The sequence below is a fragment of the Ambystoma mexicanum genome, chromosome 12 (genome assembly GCF_040938575.1).
Source record: "Ambystoma mexicanum isolate Mex_15411 chromosome 12, UKY_AmexF1_1, whole genome shotgun sequence".
Lineage (NCBI taxonomy): Eukaryota > Metazoa > Chordata > Amphibia > Caudata > Ambystomatidae > Ambystoma > Ambystoma mexicanum.
The window spans coordinates 398,485,585-398,512,816 of NC_090936.1; the positions used below are offsets into that span (position 1 = coordinate 398,485,585).

General features: G+C 45.2%; 1 protein-coding gene across 2 annotated transcripts in view; it reads left to right on the forward strand.

The window, feature by feature from the left end:
• The window catches only part of FAR2 (fatty acyl-CoA reductase 2), a 549,695-nt gene extending 534,919 nt beyond the window's left edge, over window positions 1-14,776 (forward strand). For both annotated transcript variants that reach the window (XM_069628526.1, XM_069628527.1), the window contains exon 12: window positions 13,724-14,776. In XM_069628526.1, coding sequence (XP_069484627.1) covers window positions 13,724-13,886 — 163 coding nt within the window. In that variant the 3' untranslated portion in view covers window positions 13,887-14,776. The remainder of the gene's footprint in view (window positions 1-13,723) is intronic.
• The last annotated feature ends 12,456 nt before the right edge of the window (window positions 14,777-27,232 follow it).

Below are 27,232 nucleotides of genomic sequence, written 5' to 3' on the forward strand. Positions count from 1 at the left end.
TAGTTGCCACAGGTTTGGACAATCCAGAGCCAAGTGTAAGAGTCGCTGGAGAGGGCAGTGGGAAAGAGGAAGTACTGAGTGGAGGTGGGGGGAAATTAACAAGTTACTCTCTTACCTGGTAACGTTCTTTCGATGGGATGGTCCGACGACGTATTCCATATCTATGACAGTAATCACCACAGCTGTGCTGCTTCGGAAAATCTTTCGTCGTCTGTGTCCTGCGTCAATGAGGTCGATACGCCGTCCTCGAGGACCTCCTCCGACGGCTGACGTCACCAGATGTTATAAGTAGGACGCACAACGGCCGTAGCCTCAGTTGTAGTTTTTTGCAGAAACGTAAGCTGCAATTGCATAAGAAATTCTGTAGCGGGGAAGGCAGGGAGGAAGCGATATGGAATACGTCGTCGGACCATCCCATCGAAAGAACGTTACCAGGTAAGAGAGTAACTTGTTCTTCGAGGGGATTGGGTCCTCCGACGTATTCCATATCTATGACAGACTCCCAAAGCAGTACCAACGTAAGGAGGTGGGAAAAGAATTTAGAATATACAAATTTAGAATGCCCAATCAAATTGCAGAGTAAAGGACCGCCTTTCCAAAGGCCAGATCCTGCCCACGGATAGAATCGAGGGAGTAGTGACGTACAAAAGTATGGACCGAAGCCCAGGTAGCTGCATCACAGATGTTACGAATAGGATCAGCCCTCTGCAGGGCAGTAGAGGCAGCCATACCCCTAGTGGAATGGGCCCGTAAACCAACAGGAGGGTCCTTACCCGCCAAGCGGTAACATTCAGAAATTTCCAAGATTATCCATCGAGACAAAGTCTGCTTAGTGACGGCTTGTCCCAAACGCCTTCCAGCGTAACCAATAAAGAGTTGATCGTCCACTCTGACCTGGGACATGCGTGAAATATAGAAGCTTAAAGCTCTCCTAGGATCCAGCCTATGGAGCCTCTCCTCTTCCTTACCAGGATGTAGAGGAGGATAAAATGCTGGAAGAATAACCTTCTGGCTTAAATGAAATTCCGACAACACCTTCGGAAGAAAGAAAGGACGAACTCTAAGGACAACCCTGTCCTTATGAAACACAGTGAAGGGTGGCTTAACCGAAAGTGCCTGTAACTCACTCACTCTGCGAGCGGAAGTGACCGCAACTAAAAACACAGTTTTAAGGGTTAACAGTCTCAAAGGACAAGAATGCAAAGGCTCAAATGGAGCACCCATTAGAAACTTGAGAACAAGGTTCAGATCCCAACCTGGCACCTGGAAAGGTGACGGAGGGAACACATTAGTGAGCTATTTCAAAAACTGAGAAATTAAATGGATTTTAAAATAAGAACACTCCTCAGACGAGCGCTTAAATATAGACAGCGCCGCCAGGTAACCTTTGATGGTACCCACTTGCAGGCCCCTGTGGGCCAAAGAAAGCAAAAAAGACAGAACCATAGGAATGTCACATGAAAAGGATCCACATTCTTAACCCTGCACCAGTCGCAGAACTTTCTCCAATGGCAACGGTACAGGGACTTTGTTGCCGGCCGTCTGGCCAAAAGCAACACCTCCATCACGTCTTCAGGGAGGTCCCGATCCTTAAACCTCAACCTTTCAGATGCCAAGCGTGAAGGTTGAGGGACCTGACCTCTGGATGGAGAACCTGACCCCCCCCTCCCGTGAGAGCAGATCGTCTCGGTAGGGAAGACGACGTGGAGGGCAAATGGACAAGTCGAGAAGGTCCGGGTACCACGTCCTCCTGGCCCATGGCAGAGCAATGAGGATCATCCGGGAACCGAACCTCCATAACCTCCGGAGCACTTGCGGGATGACGGGGACTGGAGGAAATGCATACAGCAGTGGGAAGGACCACTCCACCACAAACGCGTCTCCTAAGGCTCCTCTTGGAGGAAATACCCGCGAGCAGAACCTTTCGCACTTCCGGTTGACACTGGAGGCGAAGAGATCCACTTGAGGGGTCCCCCAGAGGGCGAAGATCTCCAGGAGAATCTCCTGAGCCTGCTCCCACTCGTGAGAGATCGCGCTCTGCCTACTCAGAGCGTTCGCCGTCTCGTTTTCGTCTCCGGCCAGATGAACTGCCGAGATCAAAATTTCCTGCTGGATGGCCCAGAACCAGAGCTGCATCGCCTCCCTGCACAGAGGAAGTGACCCTGCCCACCCCTTTTTGTTGAGGTATTGCATGGCCACTGTGTTTTCCGTCAGAATCAGGACGTTCATTCCTCGCACAGTCAGCAGAAAAGCCTTCAGGGCTAGCCTGATGGCCCTCAGCTCCAACAGACTGATATGGAGTCTGGACTCCGACGGAGACCAACGACCGTTGACTGTCAACTCATTGAGCTCCCCATCCCGTGAGGGATGCGTCTGTCACCATCGTCGCCTCCGGCCAAGGCAGCCAAAATGGAGCCCCCCTCATCAGATTGCCTTTGTCGGCCCACCACAGAAGGTCCTGGGTGACCGAGGGCAGCACCTGAATGGGGTCCGACATCCTGCCGGAAGACTGAGACCACTGGAGCTTAAGAGCCCATTGCAGAGATCTCATCCGCAACCTGGCCTCTGGCACCAGAAGAATGCAGGATGCCATGAGGCCGAGCAACCTCAAGAACTCGAACGCCGGGAGACTCTGAGCATGTTGAAACTTGTGTACCATCTGCTGAATGTGACGAGCCCTCACCTGGGGAGGAAAACACTGCCCCAGGGAAGTGTTGAGCACTGCTCTGATGTACTGGAGCCGCTGAGTTGGCGTCAAGTGGGACTTCTTTAAATTGAGTGAGAAGCACAGCCTGTGGAGGGAGTGGCAGGTGACGGACAGATGATCCAGGACTTGCTCGGGAGAGCTCGCCCTGATCAACCAGTCGTCCAGGTAGGGGTAGACGTGAATCCCCCCTTGCCTGAGATGTGCTGCCACCACCACCATGAGCTTGGTGAAAACCCTCGGGGCAGAGGTCAATCCAAACGGCAGCACCCGAAACTGAAAGTGCGAGTCGCCAAACCGCGAACCTCAGGTACTTCTTGTGCTTGGGATGGATCGGCACATGAAAATAAGCGTCCTTGAGGTCGAAAGACACCAACCAGTCCTGAAGTTGAAGGGCCTGCAGGACTTGAGAGAGAGAGTAACCATCTTGAACTTGTACTTCCTGAGGAGTTTGTTCAAACCGCACAGGTCCATGATGGGTCTCAATCCCCCGTCTTTCTTGGAAATCAAAAAATAAGGGGAATACCATCCCTTGTTCCTCTCCGCTACAGGCACCAGTTCTATGGTGCCTTTCTCCAGCAGGGATTGAATTTCCTGTGCAAGGAGCGGATCTGGACTCTTCAAAGAGAGATTCCCTGGTGGATTGTCATGAGGCCTCTGCCGGAAAGGAAGAAAGTAGCCGTGGGCTATGATCTCCAGAACCCACACATCTGAAGTAATGGCACGCCATTCTACAAGATGCTGGGCCAGCCTTCCCCCAACCGGTGAAAAATGGGCCTCATGACTGAGTGGTAGCGGTTGCGGCGTTGCCTGAGGGCAAAGACGCAACTGTTTGCGCGGCCTTGGCACCTCGAGTACCTTGTTTTCCACCTCTGGCACTCCTACGGTTGCCCCTTTGACTTGCAGCCCCTCTCGCTTTACTAAAGGATGAGTAATAACGAAAGGAACCTCCCCTCCATTGCTGTCCCCTAGGATGAAAAGGCAGAGGTTGGCGGACTGCAGTGCCCAACTATTTCGCTGCAGCTTTGGAGGTCTGCAACCTCTCAAGGCTCTCCGTCAGTCTTGCTGCCAAAAAGATGTACGCCATCAAAGGGCATGTTGGGGAGCCTGGCTTGCACATCAAGAGCAAACCCCAACTTCCTCAACCACGCAAACCTGCGTATTACGGTCCTTACCGCCATGGACCGACTGACACAGTCTGCTATGTCCAAACCCGACTGAACGGACTCACACACGGCATCCTTGCCATTCTGAATAATAGCAAGAAAACCATCCCATTCGTCCCCTTCGGGAATATATTCAGCCGCTAAGGAAATACAGTTCCACAGAGTGTGCGTGAAACGAGACAAGGCACATACGCAGTTGGCTGCCTGAAGCTCCATACCCCCTGAAGAAAACACTTTCTTCGCCCAACCATCAAAACGCTTGTCGTCCCTATCAGGAGGGATGGTAGGATACGACGCCTGCTTTGCTGGGGCCGTAGCCGCCTGCACCACCAAACTCTGCGGAGTGGGGTACGTGGTCAAGTAGCAGGGGTCACTACTGGCTGGACGGTATTTTCACGGCAAAGACTTGCTCACTGCCGGGAGTCTCTCTGGGGTAATCCAAGCCGCTGCCACTCTTCTTTGCAGAGCCATATGGAATGGCAGTACCGGGTCAGTGGGTGGACCTTGGTCGAGGATATCTGTAAGATCATCCTGCACAAAATCAATTGGGGGCGCCGACCACCCCAAGTAGTCTGTGACCCTCGACATACGATGGGCTCCGGGCGCCGGTACGATAACTCAGCATGGGTTTTCAGGCTCAGGCCTACAGAACTCCACCTCCGGAGAGGTGTCCAGACCACTGGCATCATGCAGTGACTGATGCAGGTCCTCAATCTGGCTATGACCAGAAAAAATTTCATCTGGTACCGTGCGAGGAACCAACCCATCTTCAGAACCCTCTTCCACCTCGGAAATATAATCCATAGGCTGGAAAGTGGGCATTGAATAAGGGAGAAAGACATGTTTTGCCTTGGCCAGAGCCTTTCTAGGGGGTACCTCCGACACCACAGCCTCGAAATGCGTTGAGGGCGTCGACGGAATCGGCGTCGATGTCAAGCGTGGCACCAACAGCATTGACGGCTTCGACACAGGCCTCGAGGCCAGAGCCCCGACCGTGTCTCTCGACAGCCTAGGCCTTGACAACGTCGACGACTTCCTCGGAGGCAGGGCCTCGAGAGAGTCTGTCAATGACCTCGGCACCACAGGCGTTGACGTCTTCTTCGAAGACTTTACAGGTGCACGCGGTCTCAAGCGCGTCGAGGACCGGGACCTGGAACGGGCATGACTAGAATGATTCCCCTTGTCCGAGCGGGACCTCTCCCGCGAATTGTGCCGACCACCCGAGCCCGAATTTGTATGAGCGGTGTCTCTAGTACGGTCATGGCCGACCCCTCTCAGAGGCGCGGATGGACCGGAGCCCTGCGATTCAAGAATCGCCAACATTTTCTTCCTGAATGAAGCCCATTCCTCTGGAGAGGAATGCTTGGTGGGATAAGAAACCCGCCGACGGGCGGAGTCCTCGGAAGAGGACGGGGAAGGCGACGGATGACAGTGCTTCCGGGAGTGCCTCGAAGAGGCAGAGGAGTGGCGGGACCCACTCCGGGACCGAGACCCGCTAGACTTACGACTATGATGCGGAGAGTCGCCCCTCGAATCGTCCATCGCTCGAAAGCCCAGTGGACCTCGCCTTCCGGGGCTTGGACACCTTACCGACCAACAGCTTCTTATGTTCCCGCAAGGCCTTGGACGTAAGCGACTGGCAGTCGACACAATCATCCGTGTCGTGGGCCTCCCCGAGGCAACAGAGGCAGGCGTTGTGCGAGTCCATCACCGACATATTTGACCCGCAGTCCCCACACTTCTTGAAGCCCGGACGCGGGGTGGAAGAAGAGTAAGACATCCCGATAACAACTTCACAAAACGATCAGGTTCAAAGAACCGAAAGAACAGAAACTCCAAAGAGTCGAGGCGCGCCGAGATCTCCGAAGCGAACACGTTTGCGGAAAAAACGGAACTGAGACTACGGGCGTTGTGCGTCCTACTTATAACATCTAGTGACGTCGGCCGTCGGAGGAGGTCCTCGAGGACAACATATTGACGTCATCGATGCAGGATACAGACGCGAAAGATTTTCCGAAGCAGCACAGCTGTGGTGATTACTGTCATAGATATGGAATACGTCGGAGGACCCAATCCCCTCGAAACGAGGTTACATTAGTTAGTTAGCCGATTAGCCTTTTCTAGCAGGCGATAGGTATTGGCATGGTGTGAAGTGTGTTTGGGTGGAGAGGGGCGCAAGAAATGAGAGAGATGTTCATTGGAAGAGGTCCTAGAGGCAGAGGGAGATGTGTACAGAGAGTTTGAGTATAAAGAGCAGGTATTGTGAGGGATGTGTTGTGGACAAATGTCGTAGATGAGGAATAAGTGGGGGAGATGATGTAGTAAAATGCATTAAGGTAATAGCTCTGGGAGTAGAAATATACCCAGAGTACTCTCACTCTGTGCAGGGATACTTGTTTTCCCTGATTTTCGTTTGTTAAAGTATGGGGAACTAGCTCACGATTATATCTTTTTTATATGGGACCTTTACATGCCCAAGGTATGACAAAACATTAGGAAAACATCAGCCTGGATGTGTCTTTTGTAATAATAAAAAAAAACACACAGACTCCATTTGCCCCTGCATTCACAGCTAATGTCACATCAACCAAATATATACCCGCACATTTGTAAAGAAATTAAAACACAATATGCAATATCACATTTTACCACTGGGAAAGAAAACAACTCTATTCTTTGCGAGTTATACACCCCCACCTCAGAGAACAATATCTCTTTTCTCCAAGTGAAACGCTTTATGCAACAGTTCTTGGCAGAAAATGTGCGTTTGTTTTATATGTATCCTTGGAAGTAAGAATGACAGCCTTTTGCACGTCTGCAGAATACCACTTTCTCATGAATATATCTTTTTGCATGGGAGAATACGGCTGCTCTTCCTTAACTAGGAACAAATGTGTTCAAGTCCCCTTTGTACGATATTTTGTGTAAATTTGGGGTCTGGCAGTATTTTCTTACCGCCAAAAGAAGAGTGGTAGTTTGGTAATAACGTACCCTTGCATTTAGATTGGGTTTGGCCTCATATCATTCTAGTGACCATACCTTGTTATATTATATTGTGAATCTAGTAATTTGCACTACTGGTGGTATTTTGTGGTGATAGATCATTAAGTGGTGAGCATAGTTTCCTTCCCTATATTATAACCCCATCATAAACAAAACCTTCCTTTCTATTAGAATACCTCCTAGTGATCTACAGAGGTCCTTGGACCTATACAGATAAGGGGACCCAACACTTTATATACACTTTTATACCACCTACAGCCTGTGGCCGGTATCACGGGCTTATCTACACCAGTTATCTATGCCCATAGGCATCACTGGCTCATGGACCTCCAGCAATCTATATTATATCAAATGCCCTCCAACAACATGCAAGGAGGGCAACACACACACACCTGTTTTTCACTGCTTATTCTTGGTTATTATTCTATCTGCATGGGCAAAATGACAAATGCATTACCAAAGAGAATAAATCTCCCCTGTGTCACAAATACAATCCCAAATGCAATATAAGAAAAAAACTACACCATATGCTTTTATATATTATTTGTATTGAAAACAAATACAATTCACAATAACAATCTTACCATGTGCATTTTACGTAATCTGTAACAAAATAAAAAGAAGAAAGAATACAGAAACAGAGCAAACAAGTGTTTTTCTTTTTAAACATATGACTTGCTTTTTAACATTATACACATGACGAATCAAGATGCAGAGGGTTTCCCTTGCTACTCTGACTACCTGATATTTTTAGATCAGTTGTTCGTCAAACAACAGCACACAGAACCTCACTTAAACTGTCTGCTTACCAGAAATATTTGTGGCTCTCGCCCACAGACGACCTTCCTTCACTCACCTCCGAAGAACCGGCCCAGTCAGCATGAGCTGTCCCTGTTATCTTGGTTTCAGGGATGCACGGCAAAACTTCCAAGCCAGTGCCAGTGACACCAAGAACATCTATCTCCAGAGCCCAGCCAACATGAACTGACTTCCCCCTGTCATCTTTCCATTAGAAAAACTCAGAGCCTTCATACATGTGACGTGACACATCTGCAGACACTTCCTTCCAATCATATTAGCAGAAAATGTATTCTGTTAACACCCTCATGTTCCAAAAAATGGGAGCTTCAGATTATAACAACAGTATCTTTTTCGATTTCCTGCTGCGTTCCTTTCTGCTTTCTGCATTCAACACAGCATGAGAAAAGAAGAGAGAAATAAAATACAGTGCACGTTTAAAAACGAATTTCAAAATATGTATTTTCACCTCATTTTGTCCATGGGACTACATTATAATGTTAATGAGTTAGCATTAGTGATTAGTAATTGTTAATTAAAGTTAGTCAGTTACATATATAATGTAGTTCTTCTATGTATGAGGTATTCAAGAGAGAAAAGAAAATGTGTGCACATTACTCTCTGCAGCTTCACATTGGGCTTTGGCTGCATTATGAATTCCATACCTTGCATGCCTCCAGCCACATATTCACATGTTATACTGGCAACATAAAAATGACTATATGTGTGTGCCACATTATTGCTGGCAACAAAAAAATGTTCATCACATTTAGTGAAGCACTATATTCTAAAGCGCTATAAACATTATAAAGCGCTACATATATTACTACACCTTGTATTTGTTTTATCCCCATCTGGCACTTCCCAGATCAGGCCCGGGGTTATCCTAATTAATTGTTTCATTCGTTCTTCTTGTGTCTTAACTCATACCCACCAAAAGCCCTGTGAGGGGGATATTCAGCCTGTACAAGGGATACCTTCTGTCTCACGTGCACGATCTCACCCACTCCCAGCTGCCTGCCAAAACCCAGCGTGGTCCACTCCTCCTTCCTGTGCAGCCCCGGGTCAGCAAGCCTGCCGTCTCACCGCACAGCGCCACCAGCACTCCAATTGTATGTGATTTTTTCTTTCTTCCCCTCTATCTCCTGCTCCTCTACTCCATCGTTTTCTGGCCAAACCCATTCTTCCCTCCGTATCTGGCTTGTAAACGTTTCTCTCTTCACCTCCCCTTGCCTATATCCCTCTACAGAACCTTTACTGCTTTTTCCCTAATTCCTGCAAAAATCGTGTTGTCATAAATAATGTTTCTAAACAAATACTGCCCATCTTTAGCCCACACCCAGCAACTTTCCTGTTCTTGCGATTCTCCTTCGTCAATGGCCCTTGTGCAGCACTCTACTGCCCAGATGAAATGTGCTGCATAGCATCCTGAAATCCTGTTTTTTTTTTCTGTTCGAACACAGAAGCTGTCTTTGCAACAATACATTCTGCTGCCTCATTGCGTTCTGAACCCCACTTCCACAAAGCACACTGCAGTTCAGCTTTCAATGTGGACTAAGGCCTGAGCAACCCCAGTCTAATGACTAATAATTACTAGTATTAGTCTTGTTAAGATTAGTCATTAGTAGTGTGTTAGTGTTTTAATATGTTAGTTATTAGCACTCTGCATTACACTGTGCTAAGCTAAATCCCAAATCACCCTTTCTTTAGTTCACTCTCAATGTCTCACATCATTACTAAGTCACACACCTAAAACGTGCTACAACATTACCCCATTAAAACATTACCCCTATTGAAATCAGTGGCTAAAATTAGTGCATGGTTGAAATTCATGTAAAAACTATCCCTACAGACCACTAGCAACGACCATGTAGTAGATAAAGCAGCACAGGACCTCTAGAAACCAAATATATAAGATTATCCTGTAGAACAGACTAGCGACAACAAGACAGTAGATGAGGCAGTACAGGGCCACAAGCAATTGAAATACAGTAAATGAGTGAGTACTTCTGGCAGTAGATTCAGAGCAGGACCTGCACTTTGGATAGAGTAGCTGAGTAGCTGAGAGAGGCAATGGGTGTAAATGTCATTAATTAATTAAGGAAGGTGAGTGAAAGAGAAGGAAAGGATGTCTACCTAAGTGTTGAAGCTCTGGTGAGGTTGAGTTGTTATGTGGGGTTTCGAACAGAGGGCAAACATTGTCACTAAAATGAAGGAAGTAGCGTTAGGGTTCTGTATACTGGTGATAATAGATTCAAAGAAGGGGGCCTTTATTATTGTGAGAGAGAGATGCATGGCTAGTACCCCTCCTGTCTTGCTGAGATTGTGACACCTGGAATATTTAAGACCGAGCTCTCATTATTTCAGATTTTGAGTAGGGTTACAACATGTGGTCATGAATTAGAGAGGTATGTTTATTGATCAATCCAACATTAATATGAATTATAAATACAATGTTGGTAATTACCTGAATTTAGATTGCTTTGATGGAAAGTTGATGGGATTATGCCAAAGTTCAGGTGAGAACATGGTAGTTACATCCAAAAGTCCAAGAGTGCAAGAAAGGCACTTTGCCTTTGATTATGGGTCTATATGATGGGATAGCTGCGGTAAAGTTTGGGAGGGGGTATGCATAAACACGAGCTCTGGGTGTGATGTGAACTGGGTCTGATGTCAGGTGATTAGTGTCTTCAGTTGTTCCACTATCTATGTGGGTGATGTCTGGAGTATGGTCATCAAGACTCTTTAATGAGTAAAGCTGGAACTGCTGTTGTTAGGTGCTAGTTACTGTACATCTCAGGATCATGTGAACCCACTTTTTTCTCTGAAACCTAGTGCCTTCACCACTAGGGCAGCAAAGTAGAAACTCCAGAATTACGCAGGTAGTGGAGAAGAAGAATGTTACAAAAAAGCATATGTTAACCTCTAGACCAAAAGGAGACATAAAAACGTGGCAGTTCCCTTAGGTATTAATATGGCATCACCAACAGTGATCTACAATGCTGAATATTATGGTTTGTATGCAAGTCCCTTTATAATCCTTCGTTGCTTTCCTCCTTGACTCTGTCTGGGTGCTTATAGATTCTGTTAACTGCAATTGGTGGATGTCTTTCAAGCAGAACCTATGTTATAGTTCTAGGATTTGTGGTAGGACAATGTATGAAGTACTCAATGCATTGGCCTCCTGTTAGTTCACAGGGTTCATAGCTATTGTGTGGGCTGCAGCTTTGCTGAAACAGGATCAGCAGTTTGTCCCCCTCCAGTCCATTGATGTGAAGCAACTATTTAAATAAATATATTGGGCCAGATTCTCAAAACATTTTTTGGTACTCACTCCAAAAGAAGTGGCAGCCCCATTCACAAAGGGCATCTGAATGAGGGCATCTATGCCCTTTTTCCCTCCTTTCTGAATTTGTGCAAATAAGGGGGTGTTCCTAGGAATTTTAAAGCACATCCCCAATTCACAAATGGGATGCATGTTGAAATGCTCAGAAACGAGGGTCTTCCTCCTGCGCCCGTTCATTACAGGCCCAGAGGGAGGTGCAAATCATCCCCAAACGGGGACGGAAATGCTTTTTTGTTTTCCCTGTAATTTCAACGAGATGGGCCTTTGAACAGCCCGTCGTGGTGAAATGCGTGCCAAGCAATCACGTTGCTCCTGGGAGCCCGTCATACATTAGTGTTGTTGTGAGTGCGATCCAAAACTAATGTAGCCAAGGGGGTGGATAACGCATCTTTGTACTATTGTCAAGCCCCCCTGAAATGCTTAGGTCACCTTTGAGAATAAGGTGACCTGAGCATTTCAGCAATGCAGGCAAATGCATAAAGTGCATTTGCTGCGCTCCGTTAATTTGCGCACCCATTTATGAATCAGGCGCATTGGATCAAAACATCTGCCTCAACGTTTGCCTAAATTGACATGGTGTACTCAATATACCTGAGGTGGTGTTATGGCGCATTTTTGTACTGGTTGTGAGTCACTATTCAGGTTTGTGCACACACCATCTGGATGTATCAATATTTGAGTCCAGCTGTGGGGATGGGCAACTAAGTCCCTGCCTGGGACCAGAGCATGGCCCTTACGAGCCGGCCTGACATTCTTTGCTCTGCTCTATGGATGCAATAACTCTCAGCCAGTGCGCACAATATTTGTCTGAAACGTTGCACAGGCCACCAGCCAAAGCTAAATATATTATTTCACCACGTAACTAGAAACAGGAAGGCATTTATACAGTACACATGGTTTCACCAAAACCTGTTCCTTTCCCACCATGTGATCTGTTGACATCTAACTTACCAAGTAGTTCAAGGATAAGGCAGGAGTCACAATTAACTGGAAGCATTTTAGCCTTCATTTGAGTGACAATCATTTCACCAGCTTGAGGTGTGCCAGGATATTTGAAAATAGAGCTTGCTGTGGTGCTTTGAGATGCCACTGCCACGATCAATGCTGAGCAAGTCAGTAAATATCCTGTCTTCTATTTTAGCAAATAATCTTTGAATAGATACATGGCGCACGGGTCAATCAACATAGATCTGAACATGCCACACCCCCCTCTAACAACGCATTTAGGGATAGTACATAGATGTTCGAATGGAGGGGATGATGTTCAGGACCTCTAAGGGATAGACCAATGAAAGGCAGCTTACCAGCGTCCCTTCCTTCTTGACACTGCCTGTGTTGCAGAGTAATGAGCAATCTTTCCTTTATCTGGACCCTATTGATGAGGATTCACTACCAGTCCTTAATTGTGCAGACTCATCAAGTTGGGGTTACAGAGAAACTACAGTTCTTGCGATAAAGTGTCAATTGAAATCATGAGTATCATAAGGGGTTTAGGAATAGCTTGAAATATAAAGTTTTCGTAAATGCCAACATTTCAATAACTTATTTGTTTAAAGAACATTTGTGATAAAATGCAAGGCAACACATAGTGAGGAAAGTACGCGCGTCAGAGAGTGAGGCCATCTCAAAAGCAGGCAGAGAAGTTCATACTGCCCCCGGTCATTGAATGCTGATTGATCCCGAGGACAGCTAAACTACAAGCAGCCTAGTTCTAATGGCCTTACAGACAGAATAATGGGGGTCATTATGACCCTGGCGGTAACCGTTCCGGTCAAGAATTTACCGGCACCTGGCAATGGGGACTTACCTGTGCATTACAACCCCGGCGGACCCAGTAATCCCCATTGCCGGGTGCCGGTTTTTATTTCTCCCCATTCCCATTTGAATGCCATTGGACTCAATGGGAATGGGGAGGCCGGAAGCACTGGCACCATTTATGAATGGTGCTGGTGCATCCGTCGAGGTCTGCTTGCGGGTGCCGGTCCACCTGCCAGGTCAGACCTGGCAGCCGAAAAGGTACCTGCAAGCAGAACTCGTAGTTTGCCGGTCCAGTAACAACTGTGCTGGTATGTTATTCAAGAACAGAGGAAGTAAGAAAGCATTCTTGGTATCTACTACATTCTCACCTGTCCCAGTGAGATCTTCAGGAATGTGCTATTAGCATAACTAAAATAAACAAAGCGTTCCCCGGGAAGAGGTTTGAATGTACTCGTGCTGTAACGAGGACACCCAGTGTCAGGGGTGCTTTCCCTGATGGTGTATATGAGCCGCTGCCGGGGTATGTAATGAAGGGGAAGTGAATATTCCATGGACAGTACATAGAGAGTAGCATTCATTGGTGTCCTCTTTGTATCAGTATTTCATGGTAAGACACACATACATGTTTAGTGCTTCTTAAAGTGCTGTCTTAACAGGTTCACACACAGCCGCCAAAAAGTGTCATAATTATAATCTTTTTGTTTAAGTTGGCAGATTTGTACTATGTAACATTACTCCCTTTAGGAAACTGTATTGCATATGTGCTTTAGAAGTGATTAGTTCCACTATATATGTATGGTTAATCACAAAATGTTTGCATTTGCGACTTTTTAGGCACACCTTCAGCCTAAACAATGAATAGGTATCATGCCCAAATCACATTTTCTCAAATCTCTACTTTGAACCACTTAACTGTAATGTTCTTTCTTCTCTTTTTTTCTTTTTAAGGCTTGCAAAAATTCGCTATACTTTCAACACGGTCCTACTTGTCTTCATCTGGCGCATTTTCATTGCAAGATCACAGATGGCCCGGAACATATGGTACTTTGTGGTGAACCTCTGTTACAAATTCCTGTCCTACTTCAGGGTATCCAGCACCCTGAGACACTGATGCAGAACACAGAGAAGACATACAACAGACGGCAAGATCTTACTAGAAGGACCTCTGGCTTCTTCAAACAGAAATGACGAAAATCAAGGGACTGAACGCAGCAGGAATCAGCCAATAGCAAGTCATCAATATATGAGGCCCTGAATACTTTTTTGCAGGCTTCTTTATAGTGGAAATGTACCCACCATTTAAGATGTTAATTCTGGTACTTGAACTCCGATTTTGATGCATTTGGATGTATGTCAAAAAAGCTGCCTTTGAAATATTTCTACTTTCTCAATGGTCTCTTCTCTGTTTCTCAGAGGCCAACGCGTGAGAGTAGAGTGAATGTAAAAGAATAATTGTCAAAGATTGAAAATGACATTTGAGGTTGCAGTAGTGTGGGGTGACTTGGCAGACTGTTTATGGTGTCAGACACGTATGTGTTTCTGGAGTGCTGCAAAGCGGGTCGCTAGGTCTCTTCTGTCTCTTGAAGAGTGCAATTGTTAGACTTCAATTCATGTCTGAGAGTGCCTTCTTGCTTTCCAAAATGTGCATCTCGCTATCATTTTGTTGCCATTTTTGGTAAACATCTAAAACCTTGCGCAACAATGAGAAGGCCTGTAATGTCTTGCGTAAAAAGATAGCACCGTTCAACCACAACACAACTTTTGCATAACTATCAACCCAGAATTATGTTGAAGATTGAAACTATATTGCATAATTTTGTAACTGCACTGGAATGTCTAAGGGAAGCAGTAGGATTAAGCAGAGTAGGCAATGAATCGAAGGATTCCCTTACACTCCCCTACACATTTTCCAGTGCCCGTCCAGGTGAAGCTTTATTAAACATGTAAAAGAGGTTTTTGTCTTAATGCACTATTTTATTAAAAACAACAACATGCAGTTTCCATGAGAGTGTTTTCTTAATCCAGTTTATCATTGTGTTAATAGTCTAGCTTTTCGGAACAGTTTTTTAACAATGTTGTGTTATTTAAAATACCATATATCCGAGAAAACGATGAAAGGGCAAAGATGCAAAGAAAAGATTTTAGCAAACTAGAATGTGGACTAGAAGCAACATTAATGACAGTGATTTACAAATGTATTTCAGAAATGATAATTAAGAACATATTACTTTTGATGGGGAAAATCTTTGTGACCAGAACTCACTATCCAATTGCATGGGTCCAGCTTCTCAGAACTTAAGAACCACTCGACAGGCACCATCCATGTTCTTGACTTTCAGTAGTGTTAGGAATGGATTTTCTTGAGCTGGGCATATTGGTAATATGAAATTGCACTAACAGGACTTAATTTAAAAACAAAACATGACTCATATACAGGAAGGAGCTTGTATATCCACAATGAATACAAGAAGAATTTACATAGGACAGAATTCAATGGAACACATTTACATAAGTGTTGGACATTCTGCAAATCCAAATGGATTTTACTATTTGGTGAATGGCTTAATCATTTAAAAATATGTTGCTTAGGTTCCCGATATCTGGTACTTCCATTACACCTCTTGCCATTATGGTTCAGAACACCTTCCTGGCCACTGAATGGATGTTTCCCTCCCTTAGCGAAGCAACATTTTGCCAACCTCCTCCCCATGCAATGGAGCTGTATTAACTGTTTGCAGGGTCAATCTGGTGGGTCCCTGCTAGTAAGGCCATTAAGTAGCTGCCTATTATTGCCTTCCTGTAGCTATGGTTCTAAATGCCTTGTTAATGGTATGTTCTGTTAATATGTTCTTCCACAGCACATACTATTGCTTCCAGGGTCTGCCAGTCTAGAGAAAGAGCATCCTCAATGGGTGCTCAACCTGAGTTGTGCGGCATGTACATGCATGGCCATCAAGGAGTGGGGGTAGGGGGTTGGGAATTAATTTATTGTTTTGGGTGTAGCCACTGCATTTGTATATACTCCGATTGTAGGATGGGGGAAATAAGCACTGGAAATAAGAGTGAAAATCTGTGTAGTGTGTATTGTTAGCTGTTGAATACATGGGGCACATAATTGTACACTATGTACTACATACAGCACACAGAGGAACAATCATATGCACAGTAGACTTCTCAATGAGCCCCCAATCCACCACCATCGTTTAAACGTGGGGTTCAGCTCAAGCTACCCTCTCCTCACTGACCTCCCCTTACCCAGTCATTCAACTGTGACAGCAACTGGGTGCCATGTGAAAGGTGCAAACACCTTGCAGGAGGCCAGAAGCAGCATTATTTGAAAGCCTAGGAAATGAAAAAGGCAGCCCAAACTATAGCCCACATTGTGATAAAAATACCACAATAAAGTGACACTATTGTGATAAATCAAACCCCAAAAATAAATAAATACCACTGAAAAGTCACACGGGAAACATTGACGATTTCCTCAGTATATTAAAAGTGGCAACTGTGGTGTGGTTCGAGTCCTGGGATCCAGTTGATTTCACAATTACTCAGTTGACAAGGCATTCCGTTACCTGATGAGGCTCAAACCATTCTATCAGGGGTGCACCAGGTAGGTATTGAATCCTGTTGCCACCTTTGCCACACAGAGCGATGGGCACCTGAATGTCTATGCGCTTCAAAGGATGCCACAGGGGTACATCAGACCCATGTGGCTGGGGCAGTGTATAAAATGTGTGGATACTCCCATACCTCATTGAATGGCAAGGAGCCTCCTAGTGGTGAAATGATAAACAGCATCTCGTAAAGGCTGCGTACAGTATTTATCAACATAAAATCGGGGCCAAAATTGTATTGAGATGTGTGAGCGATGTGGCTGGTTCACCTGATAAAAAAAAGGCATATATGCACAAACTTTGTTCTCAGGTAATGTAGTTAGAAAAATGTAAACTTGTTTGAAGGAATCAGGTGAGCAAGAGGGCAGGGATAAATGTTAAACAACAGCGGGCACACAGCTGAGCGCCGAGAGACTCTGCATTTTTACCACCGAGGAGCAGAAGCAAATGGGCATAGTGTTCATATTCTTGGTGGAGTTTGAAGAATTGATCAATCCATTTCAGTGCAGTCTTTCAAATACCAGTTTCTCAAACATGAGAAAAGTTGACTGATCAACCATATTGAATGCTGCCAAGAAATGTAATCGCAACAGGACTTCCACCCTTCCTTATCTGTTATAATGTACAAATCTTCCCAGGCTGCCAGTAGCTTTGATTCACTGCCTTTGCCAGGGTTGAACACAGCCTACACAGGATACAGAAAATCATTGTTCTCAATAAGGCCTTGGAACTGAGTAACCAGAGCTGACCCTCAGAAGTTTTGTCGAATATGACATGTTTCAAATGGGGCAGTAATTCCCTGTGTCTATAGGGGCCACAGTGAAACCTGTTTGTTAATTTGAGGAAGGTACAAAGCTCTGGCTGAGGGAGGAGTTAGAGATGCTCCAATAAGCAGGATGATTGGTAGCTGAACAGCAAGTTGATTGAGGTGGGAAGAAGAGTCAATGGAGAAAGAGATGTCATTAGAGAAAACTAGAGCTTTATTGACCTCCAATGTTAAGGGTTGAAATTATTGCAAGTTTGTTTTCCTTAGTGATATGATATTTTATTTATATCGCGCCCATACACATGTGTTTCAGAATGCGAGTGTGGAGGCAAGGCAGAACTCATTTTTGCATGAAAGGAATCTATTGTAGTTAATCTAGCCCAATATCCTGGTGAATATTTTCAACCTTTGTTTAGAAGAAGAATGCAATTTCATTAAAGAGAGTTTGCAAATGTGGTATTTTGTAGCAGACAAAGATTATTTAGTTTTTTGCATGTCAGAGACCTCAGAGCTTTGCTGTCTAAAGTATGCTTGTATTGCTGTGATGATCGAAACTTTGCAAGACAGGAGATGCTATTATCCAAATCAATCCTCACCATGATAGGCGAGGGGTCGTGTCCACTCAAGTAAACATTCCTTAAGTTCTTAAACATCTCAGATCAAAGGATGGGTTCCTCTAAAGGGTGTAGATTGGATCAGTGATATATTTAGTGCAGTAAAGAGGAGTCTGTAGAACTCATGTCTCTCAACTTGATATTTCCAATGGCTTATATATTTGGGTTTGAAGGTGGAATGTAGGGAATAGTCAAAACATTTTTGTGAACTTCCCATACCGCTGAACTGGATCACGACTATGTCACGGAGGCCAAGAAGAGACACAAATAATGAGACACTGAAGGCACAGTACACATATTTTCTTTTCCAATTCACAAAAAACGAAGTGTTTGTACAAGAGGTCAATGCTTCAGAATCAAGAGTTCTCTGATAACTGTCTCTCTGTCTTTCTATGGACTTGCCCACTGACACACTGCCTTCTGCCAAACGTCTCTACAGGGGTAGTTTCTGGGTATCAGGCAATAATGTCCCCATACATAATGTCGCCGGGAAAAAACATTGTTCAATGTAATAATGTATCACCAAAAAACGGTGACTTTTTTGTCAGGAGACATTTTCATGGGGAGATTATTACATGGAACCAGTTTCTGCAAGGGTGGGAGCTGGAGCAAGAGTATCTATCAATCTCGAAATTCCCAGCCTCCATCCCACTTGTCTGGGCCCTGCACCGATTTGCTTTTGCCTACACTCTACTTCTATTCGGGTCCCACTGCCAGAAGCTCATACCCTCTTCCTCCTTCTTTCCTTACATTATCATCGTTTGGCCTTGGACGTCGGCTTGTATTCACAGTGATTTGGTAATATGGGCCTATACACACTGATATTAATGCTACATATGGTGATCCATTCTTGTATGAAATGTTTATCACTTTACAGTGATATTGTAACCATTTTTTTCGTAGTGTATTTCGAAACAATGCTATGTGATGCCACTTCCTGTTTTGTCGAGGGGTGAAAGGTTGTGTTCCATCACTTCCTGTGAAGTCACTTCTGGGTGGGTGAAATTACATCTTGTCCTGTGATGTCATCGGAGGTCAAGGGTCGTGCCATGTCACTTCCACTACCCCTGGCATATTGGTGAAATGACATCCCTGGGTTGAGTCCACTGAGTATTTTCCACCTTTCTGTGCAAAGGAGCAAATCACCCTCAACTTAACATCACATAGTTTATTTGGTACATGCCTTCAACCTGCAATCCAGATGGATGCCCAGGTATTTGTAGATCTTAACCTCTTCCAATGTTACCCCGGCCATTTCCCAAGAAGCTTTGAACTTGTGCCTCTTCCTTGGGGGGTTAAAAATCATGACCTTGGACTTTGCTATGCTAAGAGTTGTCATCCGCATAACTCTTTAATCTTCTCAGGGTAGTTTGGAGGCCCCCTGTAGTCAAGTTCAAAATCTCCAGGTCATCTGCATAGCTAAGCCATTGGAGTTGCCTCACTCCAAGCTTCGGTGGCATGACAGTTCGATTGAACAGAGCCAGTCCCATGTATGCCTTGTAAAGATTGAAGAAAATCTGGGCCAGTGTGCAGCCCTGTTACAACTCCTTGAAAGTTGGAATCCAAGCATTTCTACTCCCTTGTTGGTCCACCCTCACCTTTACCCTCATCTGGGAGTATAAGAACACCAGCATTCTGAGCAGACCCAGAGGAATACCTAGCTTTTTTAGTTTACATTACAACCCGTTTCGGCCGATGGTGCTGAAAGCTGCACTTAAATCTATAAATGCAACATATATAGCATTCCTCATAATCTACGATTGTTGTATCGTCGTGGTTGGGGCCAGTGTATCGATGCTAGTGCTAGACTTCTTACAAAACCTGGTTTGGAACACAAGAATTATATAGAGGCTTTCCTCCCAGTGTGTCTGCTCGTTCGATAATATTTTGGCAAACATTTGTCCACGACACATCCAGCATGCGATAGTTCTTGGGATCATTGTGCCTGCCCTTTTTTAGAACTGCCATGATAATTCTGTTTTGCCACGATGCTGGTATACACTAATGCGTCAATAACCAAACTAGTGGGTCTGCCCTGATTACGTTGCTACATATTCCATCCGGGCTGGGGCCGTGGATGCCTTACATGCTCTGATGACCAACTCAACTTCATCTCGGCCAAGATTGTACTCCCCTTTGCTTTCTCTCTAGTGCCCCTCTGTGATTAATGGCTCCGCCTCCACTAGAGTAGCAGTAATGTGGTTTAACCATTTTTCTTCAGTGACTCCAATGATGTCTCGAGTGTTTGAGTCTCTGCTCTTGACAATCCTCCAAAAAGCAGCACTCTCCTTGTTCTGCATATTGAAGACCAGATCCCGCCATTTCCGACAGTCCATAATATATTTGCACCACTTTAACCTCTTGTGATATATAGCCTTCGCCATTCTGACCTTCTCACTATGGACTAGAGGTGAGGTTTCGGTTCCTGCTATCCTACGTAACTCTCCTCTTAATTTCCTCTTCTCGTCCCTTATGACATGATCATAATCGCGAGAATGAGTTTGCTTCACCCCCTGCCCCCCGCCGGGCACTTATTCCTGCTTTTTTAACCTGCCGAAGAGCACATTTTTGTATAACCTTCATTTTGGGCTCAAATTGGGATATTACTTGCCTTGCATGTGACCCCCAGATCCAGCGTTCTCCAAACAAGGCATGTTCAACACTCCACTTGCCATCCTCACTGTATAGTCTAAGTTTGGGTCGCTCCATGTGATGCGACTTAGACCGGGATCAATACTGAGTCAACCAGACTGTCTCACCTCATTGAGCACTGCCTGTAAGCTAAGGTGCGCCAAGATGGGGTAGTGATCGCTTTTGGGGCATTGATAGACACACGTCTTCCACTGTCCGAGGTTAGCAGCAAACATGTAGTCCAAAATGCTGCTGCCCGCTTTTCCCACCCTGAGGAAATTTGGTGGGTCATCAGATGGATATGCCCCATTTATAGCTCTGAACCCAAAAGATGAAAGTAAGCATGCCCATTTGTATATATGGTTTCTGCCCTTCCTTTCTTCCGGTTCTCTGTCTTGAACCTTGCTCTCTTTGACTTCCTTTTCCCTGGATATTTCTGTTCTTGTCTTCACTTGTGTTTTATGTAAATCCTATGTACAGAGTTTGACTGCTGGATTCCAGCAGGCAATCTCTGCCCCTTCCCTTGTCGCGTTTCAGTGTTGTACTTCATGTCATTGTTTACAGTGTACTGGTTCCTGGTTCCTGTTTCAGGAAGCAGTCATTGTTCGGTTCCTGCTGGACCTGTACAGGCTTCAGTCTTGTGAGTACTGTTACCTTGTTCATGCCTTCGGGTTCACATATAGAAACCCACTGCTGTTGCTCCGAGCCATGAGCATTCGGAGTAGGGCCCCTGTAATAGCAATCTGTTCAGAAGGCTGGAGTTTCCCAAGATCCGTGGAACACTCTTTCCCCAGCCTGCATACACCCCAAGAGGGAACCCAACGTGTTTGTTATCTTTGTATTCCCTGCCTCTTTTTGTTCACATCCTCGGTTGCCTATCCTTTCTTGTCTGCAGGACTCCTTGTGATCCAGCTTCTAGTGTGCCTTTCTCCCTTTGGCTTAGTGGGCACGCCTCTACCCTCAGGCCCCTCCTGACAGTATTATTTTAAAACGATCAATAAAAAAATCATCAGTTTGGCAAGTCTCTTGTACTAAAAATAGGTCACATCAAGTTAACATTTGTAATCAAATTGGATTTGTCAAAAAGGAGTTAAAACTGTACGAGTTCCAGGAGGCCCACCTAATTTGAGCTAAACTCCCAGTGCATTTTGTGCAACATACCCTACAATGTTTTTGGTTTTTATGTCAGTTAAATAATATAAGTTCTCTTGGTCACAGAAAAAAGTAAACTGTTTCCAATTGTGATATCAATGCGTACTGTTTTCTGTTACAATAGGTACATGGTTGTCTGTGTCACCATTATGAACTGCAGCATGGAAGAAAAAACATGACAGCAGTTGGAATATAAAGACTTTTTTAATTCATTTTTCTCCTTTTTTTTATTCTACAAGCATAAACAAGCCATATTCCACCCATTCAGATTTTAATTACATTGGTCAAACAGGCCCCGAAATGCCTGGATTGTATTGGGACAAGGAAACATGCAGGTACATTAAAAAAATGTGCCACAATACATTGTTTGGATAGGACTTTCTTAGGGCAGAGGGGAAGGCATTTTATTGTGGGGGTTCTGAGCTGTGCAGGGATTTGTGGCAAATGGTCAACACTGAACTAAGTTGATCAACTGCAAATAGGATGTTAAGACAATTTTACAAGGCATTGGGCATTTTACTTCAAGAAATGTCTAAATCAGAAAGACACGTGATTAGTAGGTAAAATGCAAATATACAAAAAAGCCAATAATATAGGAGTATTTTGGAAGTGACCCTTCAATTAAGTTTGGCTTAGAGCCACTCAAAGTACAGAGTCCCTGATCTGTGAGGCTGATGACTCACATTTAACCATGGACTAAGGCTGAATTTCAGTCCTGGTCAGGTTATTTCTTTTCATCAGTCTTGGACAGCATGGACCACAGGAGTTATCGTGTTTGGATCTGGTGGGGGGAATAGGGGAACAGTGCTTGAATAGCTCCCATTACTGCGAGTAGGACCCAGGAGGTCAGCATTGATACTGAAGGCTCACTGAGTCGGTCATGGTTAAGATCTCAGCCCAATGTTGTACAACGTGCACAGCAGACTACCAAGTAATATCTGAGATTCATCAATAGTACTGCATTCAGTGTGCTTATGAGGCATGGATTATAGGTCTTTTTGTAAGGGAGTCCGAATATGGTGCCCAGTAACAATGTCTTACTGAAGTCACCACATGGACCTAGGATAATTGGCTGAAATATATAGTGGTCAAGACCAAAATAATGCTTGTTGGAACTAAAGTTGGGTAAGGGTACGTTCGAGAAGTCAGTTGCATTGACCTATTTCCATTACACCAGTATAAACATCAAAGTCCTATTTGATCAAAGACTTGGCATGATGGCATACATAGCAGCAATGATTAAGACTGGGTAGCTGCGTCTCATGCCTGTCTGGGGTTTGCAGTCTTTTTAGTAATATGACCTGTCATCATTTGTCCAAGTCTGTCTGGATACATTTGGAAAACAGATAATATGCTGTACCAAAAGTTACTGGTGTACCTAAAGAACACATGTCATGCTCCTGGTAATGCTCTTTTTGGTGGATGTTCCTCCCACAGATTCCTCATCTATGATCTCTGTGCAGCTGCTCTCTGGAAACGTTTTCTGCCACCAAGCGGCGCAGAGCAGCGCCACTTGACACCTCTATGTGCCCTGAACAGGACAGACCATTGGAACCAGTATATATTGAGGAGCCACACTCCATGACCTTAGTTCCACCCTTTTTCCCCTGGCACTCTCACACTGAGGGAATTCAGAACCAATATGTGATCCAATAAATCCCACTGGTTATATTTCAGCCTCTTAGCAACCAGGTATTAAGGTTTAGGTTGTTGAGATATGGATGAGCACCTGCCCCTCCGAATGGAAGAGCAGATCCACTCTATGCAGAAGGCGCTAGTGAGGGCAGATGGACATGTCCAACAACTCCAAATATCATGTTCCCAGGGCTCATTCGGGAACAAACAAAACCAATGTGGACCCGAACAGGCGCAACCTCTCCCGAGTACCAGTGGGATGACAAGGATTGGCAGGAACGCATAGGGAAGGTTGAACATCCATTCAACCGTTAAGTGTCTCCCAGAGCTCCCAGTCAAAGAAATTCCATGAAGCAGAAAAAACATACAATTCCTGTTCACACTGGAAGCGGAGATGACCACCTGTGGAGTCTGCCACTGGGAAAAAATCTTCTCCAGGGATTCCTGACAGAGCTCCCACTCAGGGAAGGCCAAAGTCTGTCTGGTCAAGGCATCTACAATGACTGACATAAACACATCTCACCGGAATGTAGTCAGAGGCACATGATTCTCCAGATCTCTGATCCACAGATGCATTGCTTCGCTGCAATATAAGCTACTCCATTCAGTTAGTTGAGGTAATGCATGGTCACTGTGTTGTCCGTCAGGATCAGCACAGCCTTGCTCCGGAAGGAAATCGACTCGGGTCAGCACGAACCCTCAATTCCAAAAGGTTGATGGTCTCCCTAGATTCATATGGAGACCACAGGCCTTACCGTCTGGTCTTACACATGAGCTCACCAATCCTTAAAAGACATATCAGTGACCACTGAGTTATAGCCAGGGTTGCTGATGCAACAATACTTTTAGCAGATTGTCCTGCAGACCATGCTAAAACGCTGCATACTTTTCTAAAGAAGTTTTGATATGTGCCCCAGCAACAGACCACTGACATCTGAGAAGCCTCCGGCATTACAAGGATTCAGAACTATCTCTTGCTACTGATGCACATGAACCAGCTGGGAAATGTTTGCTGCTCAATCCTAAAGCTGGAAAGCCCGGTTCCTGGTGATTCAATCGACCGCCAAACCATCACAACCATACCATTGACAAAAAAGCATCGGAAAAAAAACCATTGAATGCATTGTGTCCAATCTTTCCCAGAAGCTGATGAGCCTCCTCTAACAGAAAAGGGTCCAGAGGAAATCCATGGCAGGATGGGGGATGGTCTGGAGGGCATTGAGCAAAAGGGAGACAATATCCATGGTAAACTACCAGTAAGGCCCAGGCATCGGACGTGGTGAGATACCATTCCTTCCCGAACAGGGAAATTCTTCCTCCTAGAGGTGTCATATGGTGGAAGTCTGTTTCAATGGGGTTTCACATCTGAACCCGCTGAAGGCAGTCTGACCAGCACCACAACCCTGCCCTTGGCCCGGTGGGCTGCACTGTAGTTTGCCCAAGGGAGCCTGTCCCCTGCCGATAGGGGATTTTAATTCTTGCCCCTTCTACTCCCACATCTCTACTACTGGGCACAGCCGGCTGCTGCTGAATTACGAGAGCCAGCAGCTTGGCAGTCACCCTAGAGGACTGGAGGTTTTGGAGAGGATCACCAGCCTCAAATAAAGTTGTTGCCAACAAAGGCATGTCCAGGAGTTTAGCCTGAACATCCGGGGGAAACCAAAAGGTCCTCATCCAAGAGTATTCCCTGTAGCCATGGTCTGCAGCACAGTCTGCTGTGTCCAGGCCAAACTATATGATTTGGCGGTATGCCTCCTTGCCATCATTGGCCAGAGCCTCAAAACCTCTCCAATTTCACCCACAGATAGGTGCTTTGCAGCATTTGAAACTGGGGACCAGAGACCAAAACACACAACCTTAGAATCCAAGAATGGGAACTGCCTATTTGGACAGGGGTGTTGCATACAATGCTAGTGGAAAGGGTGGGCGATTGCGTTTACTCGATTATGCTTCTGCGTGATTGCAATGCCCTGCCCATCAACACGATTCACACCTGCACTGTCTCTGTACCTGCTATACTGCAAGGCCCTTTTCATTTTCTGGCAGGCTGCTCAGGTATAATTGTTACTCACTCTTAAAAGTTTACATCCTCCATAGTTACACTATGCCAGTCTTATACTTGTATTTTTTATTTATTGTAGATAGAGAATATCATGTTTCAAACTAACTTTTTCACAAAGTTTCCCAAAGGACAGAGTTTCAGAAAGGACAAAGAATGATGGTTGCATTCCCCTCTTGTGGTGCCTTTACAATAGAAGTGACAGGATTACAAGGGGACAGACTTCCTAAAGGATGTAAAACATTAGCTTCGTTCAAGACCGAATCATCATGTTGCGAATCCCTGGGATCAAGGAGGGCACCAAGACCAAGCAATTAAGTTCTATACTTATTCGAGCAGTGTATAGTAATGGCCAACTTAAAAGTAAAGTCCGGGATATTCCCCCAAGAAATAATATCATAATAAGCCTCCTCATATATATTTTGGTCTCTGCACCATTTTCAGCGGGAGTGATTAGACCTTTGCATCTCGGTAATAACAGTCCCAGTCTCCAGGTTTCCCATGTTTTAGTTCTGAAAGTTGCAGAGTGATATGTGACCCGTCCCTACCATCATGGGCTTAAAGGTGACCCCAAACCTCCCTCTTCAGGAGTACCCAGATGCAGGACATGTAAGGGCCTGTATCAAACGACAGGCCAAGTCTCTAGACTCCTCTGCACTGCTCTCCAGGTCCCCTCAAAGATGGTGTAGGGGGACAACCAAGGAGGAGGTTGTAGGTGTGACGAAAGGAGTTCTGTTCAAGACTACGGATATGGACATTGGTTTTTAAAAACGTTTTCAGCCTCACAATACTAGAGCTGCGAGGTGAGACGGTTACAGCAAGAATGGTACACGCCTTCTTTGTCTCTTACGGTAGCATCGGCTGAGTGCAAGGTATACTGTTGAGTGGGTGTGAGCTAGCAAAGAACACTGAATGGATACAGCGCTCTACCCAAAAACGCTTCAAACAAAATCAACGGTACAAACGAATCCACATCAATTAAATGAGGATTTAAGCAGATAATCCGTGATGCTTAAATCAAGAACAAAACTGAGCGAAGGAAGTCGGTAAACGAAGTGGAAGGGGAAGCACGTTCCAGTAATTCAGTGGCAGGAGAGTGAATGAATGCAAATTCAGTGGCAGGAGAGTTAATGACTGCAAATTCAGTGGCAGTGTCAGTCCAGAAAAACTAAGCACCCCTTGAGGGTCCGGAAATTAATGATAATTGGTTGGCCGAAGACCAACCGCCTCATTTACAGTGTAAGAATATATATTCATTAGACATTAGTTATTACGTAGCTATTAGTTTAACTAGAGTGAAGCCATTTTAAGATGACCAGAATTTGTTTTCTCTCTCTGCTCTCTCTAACGTTGCCACTTTGCCTCATGTAAAACTGCTTTGCTGTAGATATTATTTCGCTTCAATGGTTCAAGGCTAAGAAACATGTTGAAACATTACACTGGAGAGCCAGACAGGAATGCCCGATTCCCTCCCTCACGTATCCTTGAAGACAGCGAGCAAGGCATTTAATCCGTATACGAATGCCAGCGAGTCTCCTGAAAGAATAGCAATGTATGAAACTACCATTTAAAGAGTTGAATTATGATCTTCTGTACAGCAGCCCTTTCTGAGCCCAGTGAGGCACCAGAGAGCGGGCTGACTTCTAGAGCGAGAATCGAAACTTAGAGATAGTGAGGCCTGGTATGTGCCAGTCTCCTACGCGCAGCTTGCCCATGAAAAACAGAAACGCTGTGTTCTCGCAAACAAAGAATGGTGTCTGTAAAATTGGAGATTGCAAACTGTCACTAAATATGGTAGTCTAAGGTGTCATATCTGTCATGATGGTCAATCATCGCCTCTAATTCAAAGGGAAATGAATTGGGGGCGGCATCAAATGTGTCACTACTGATTGTAAGATGCTCCGTTTGTATATATGTAACTGATGTACGTTTTGCACTCTCTTGCGTCCCCCAAGGTCTGTTAGGCACACGCCGCGGGGCGTG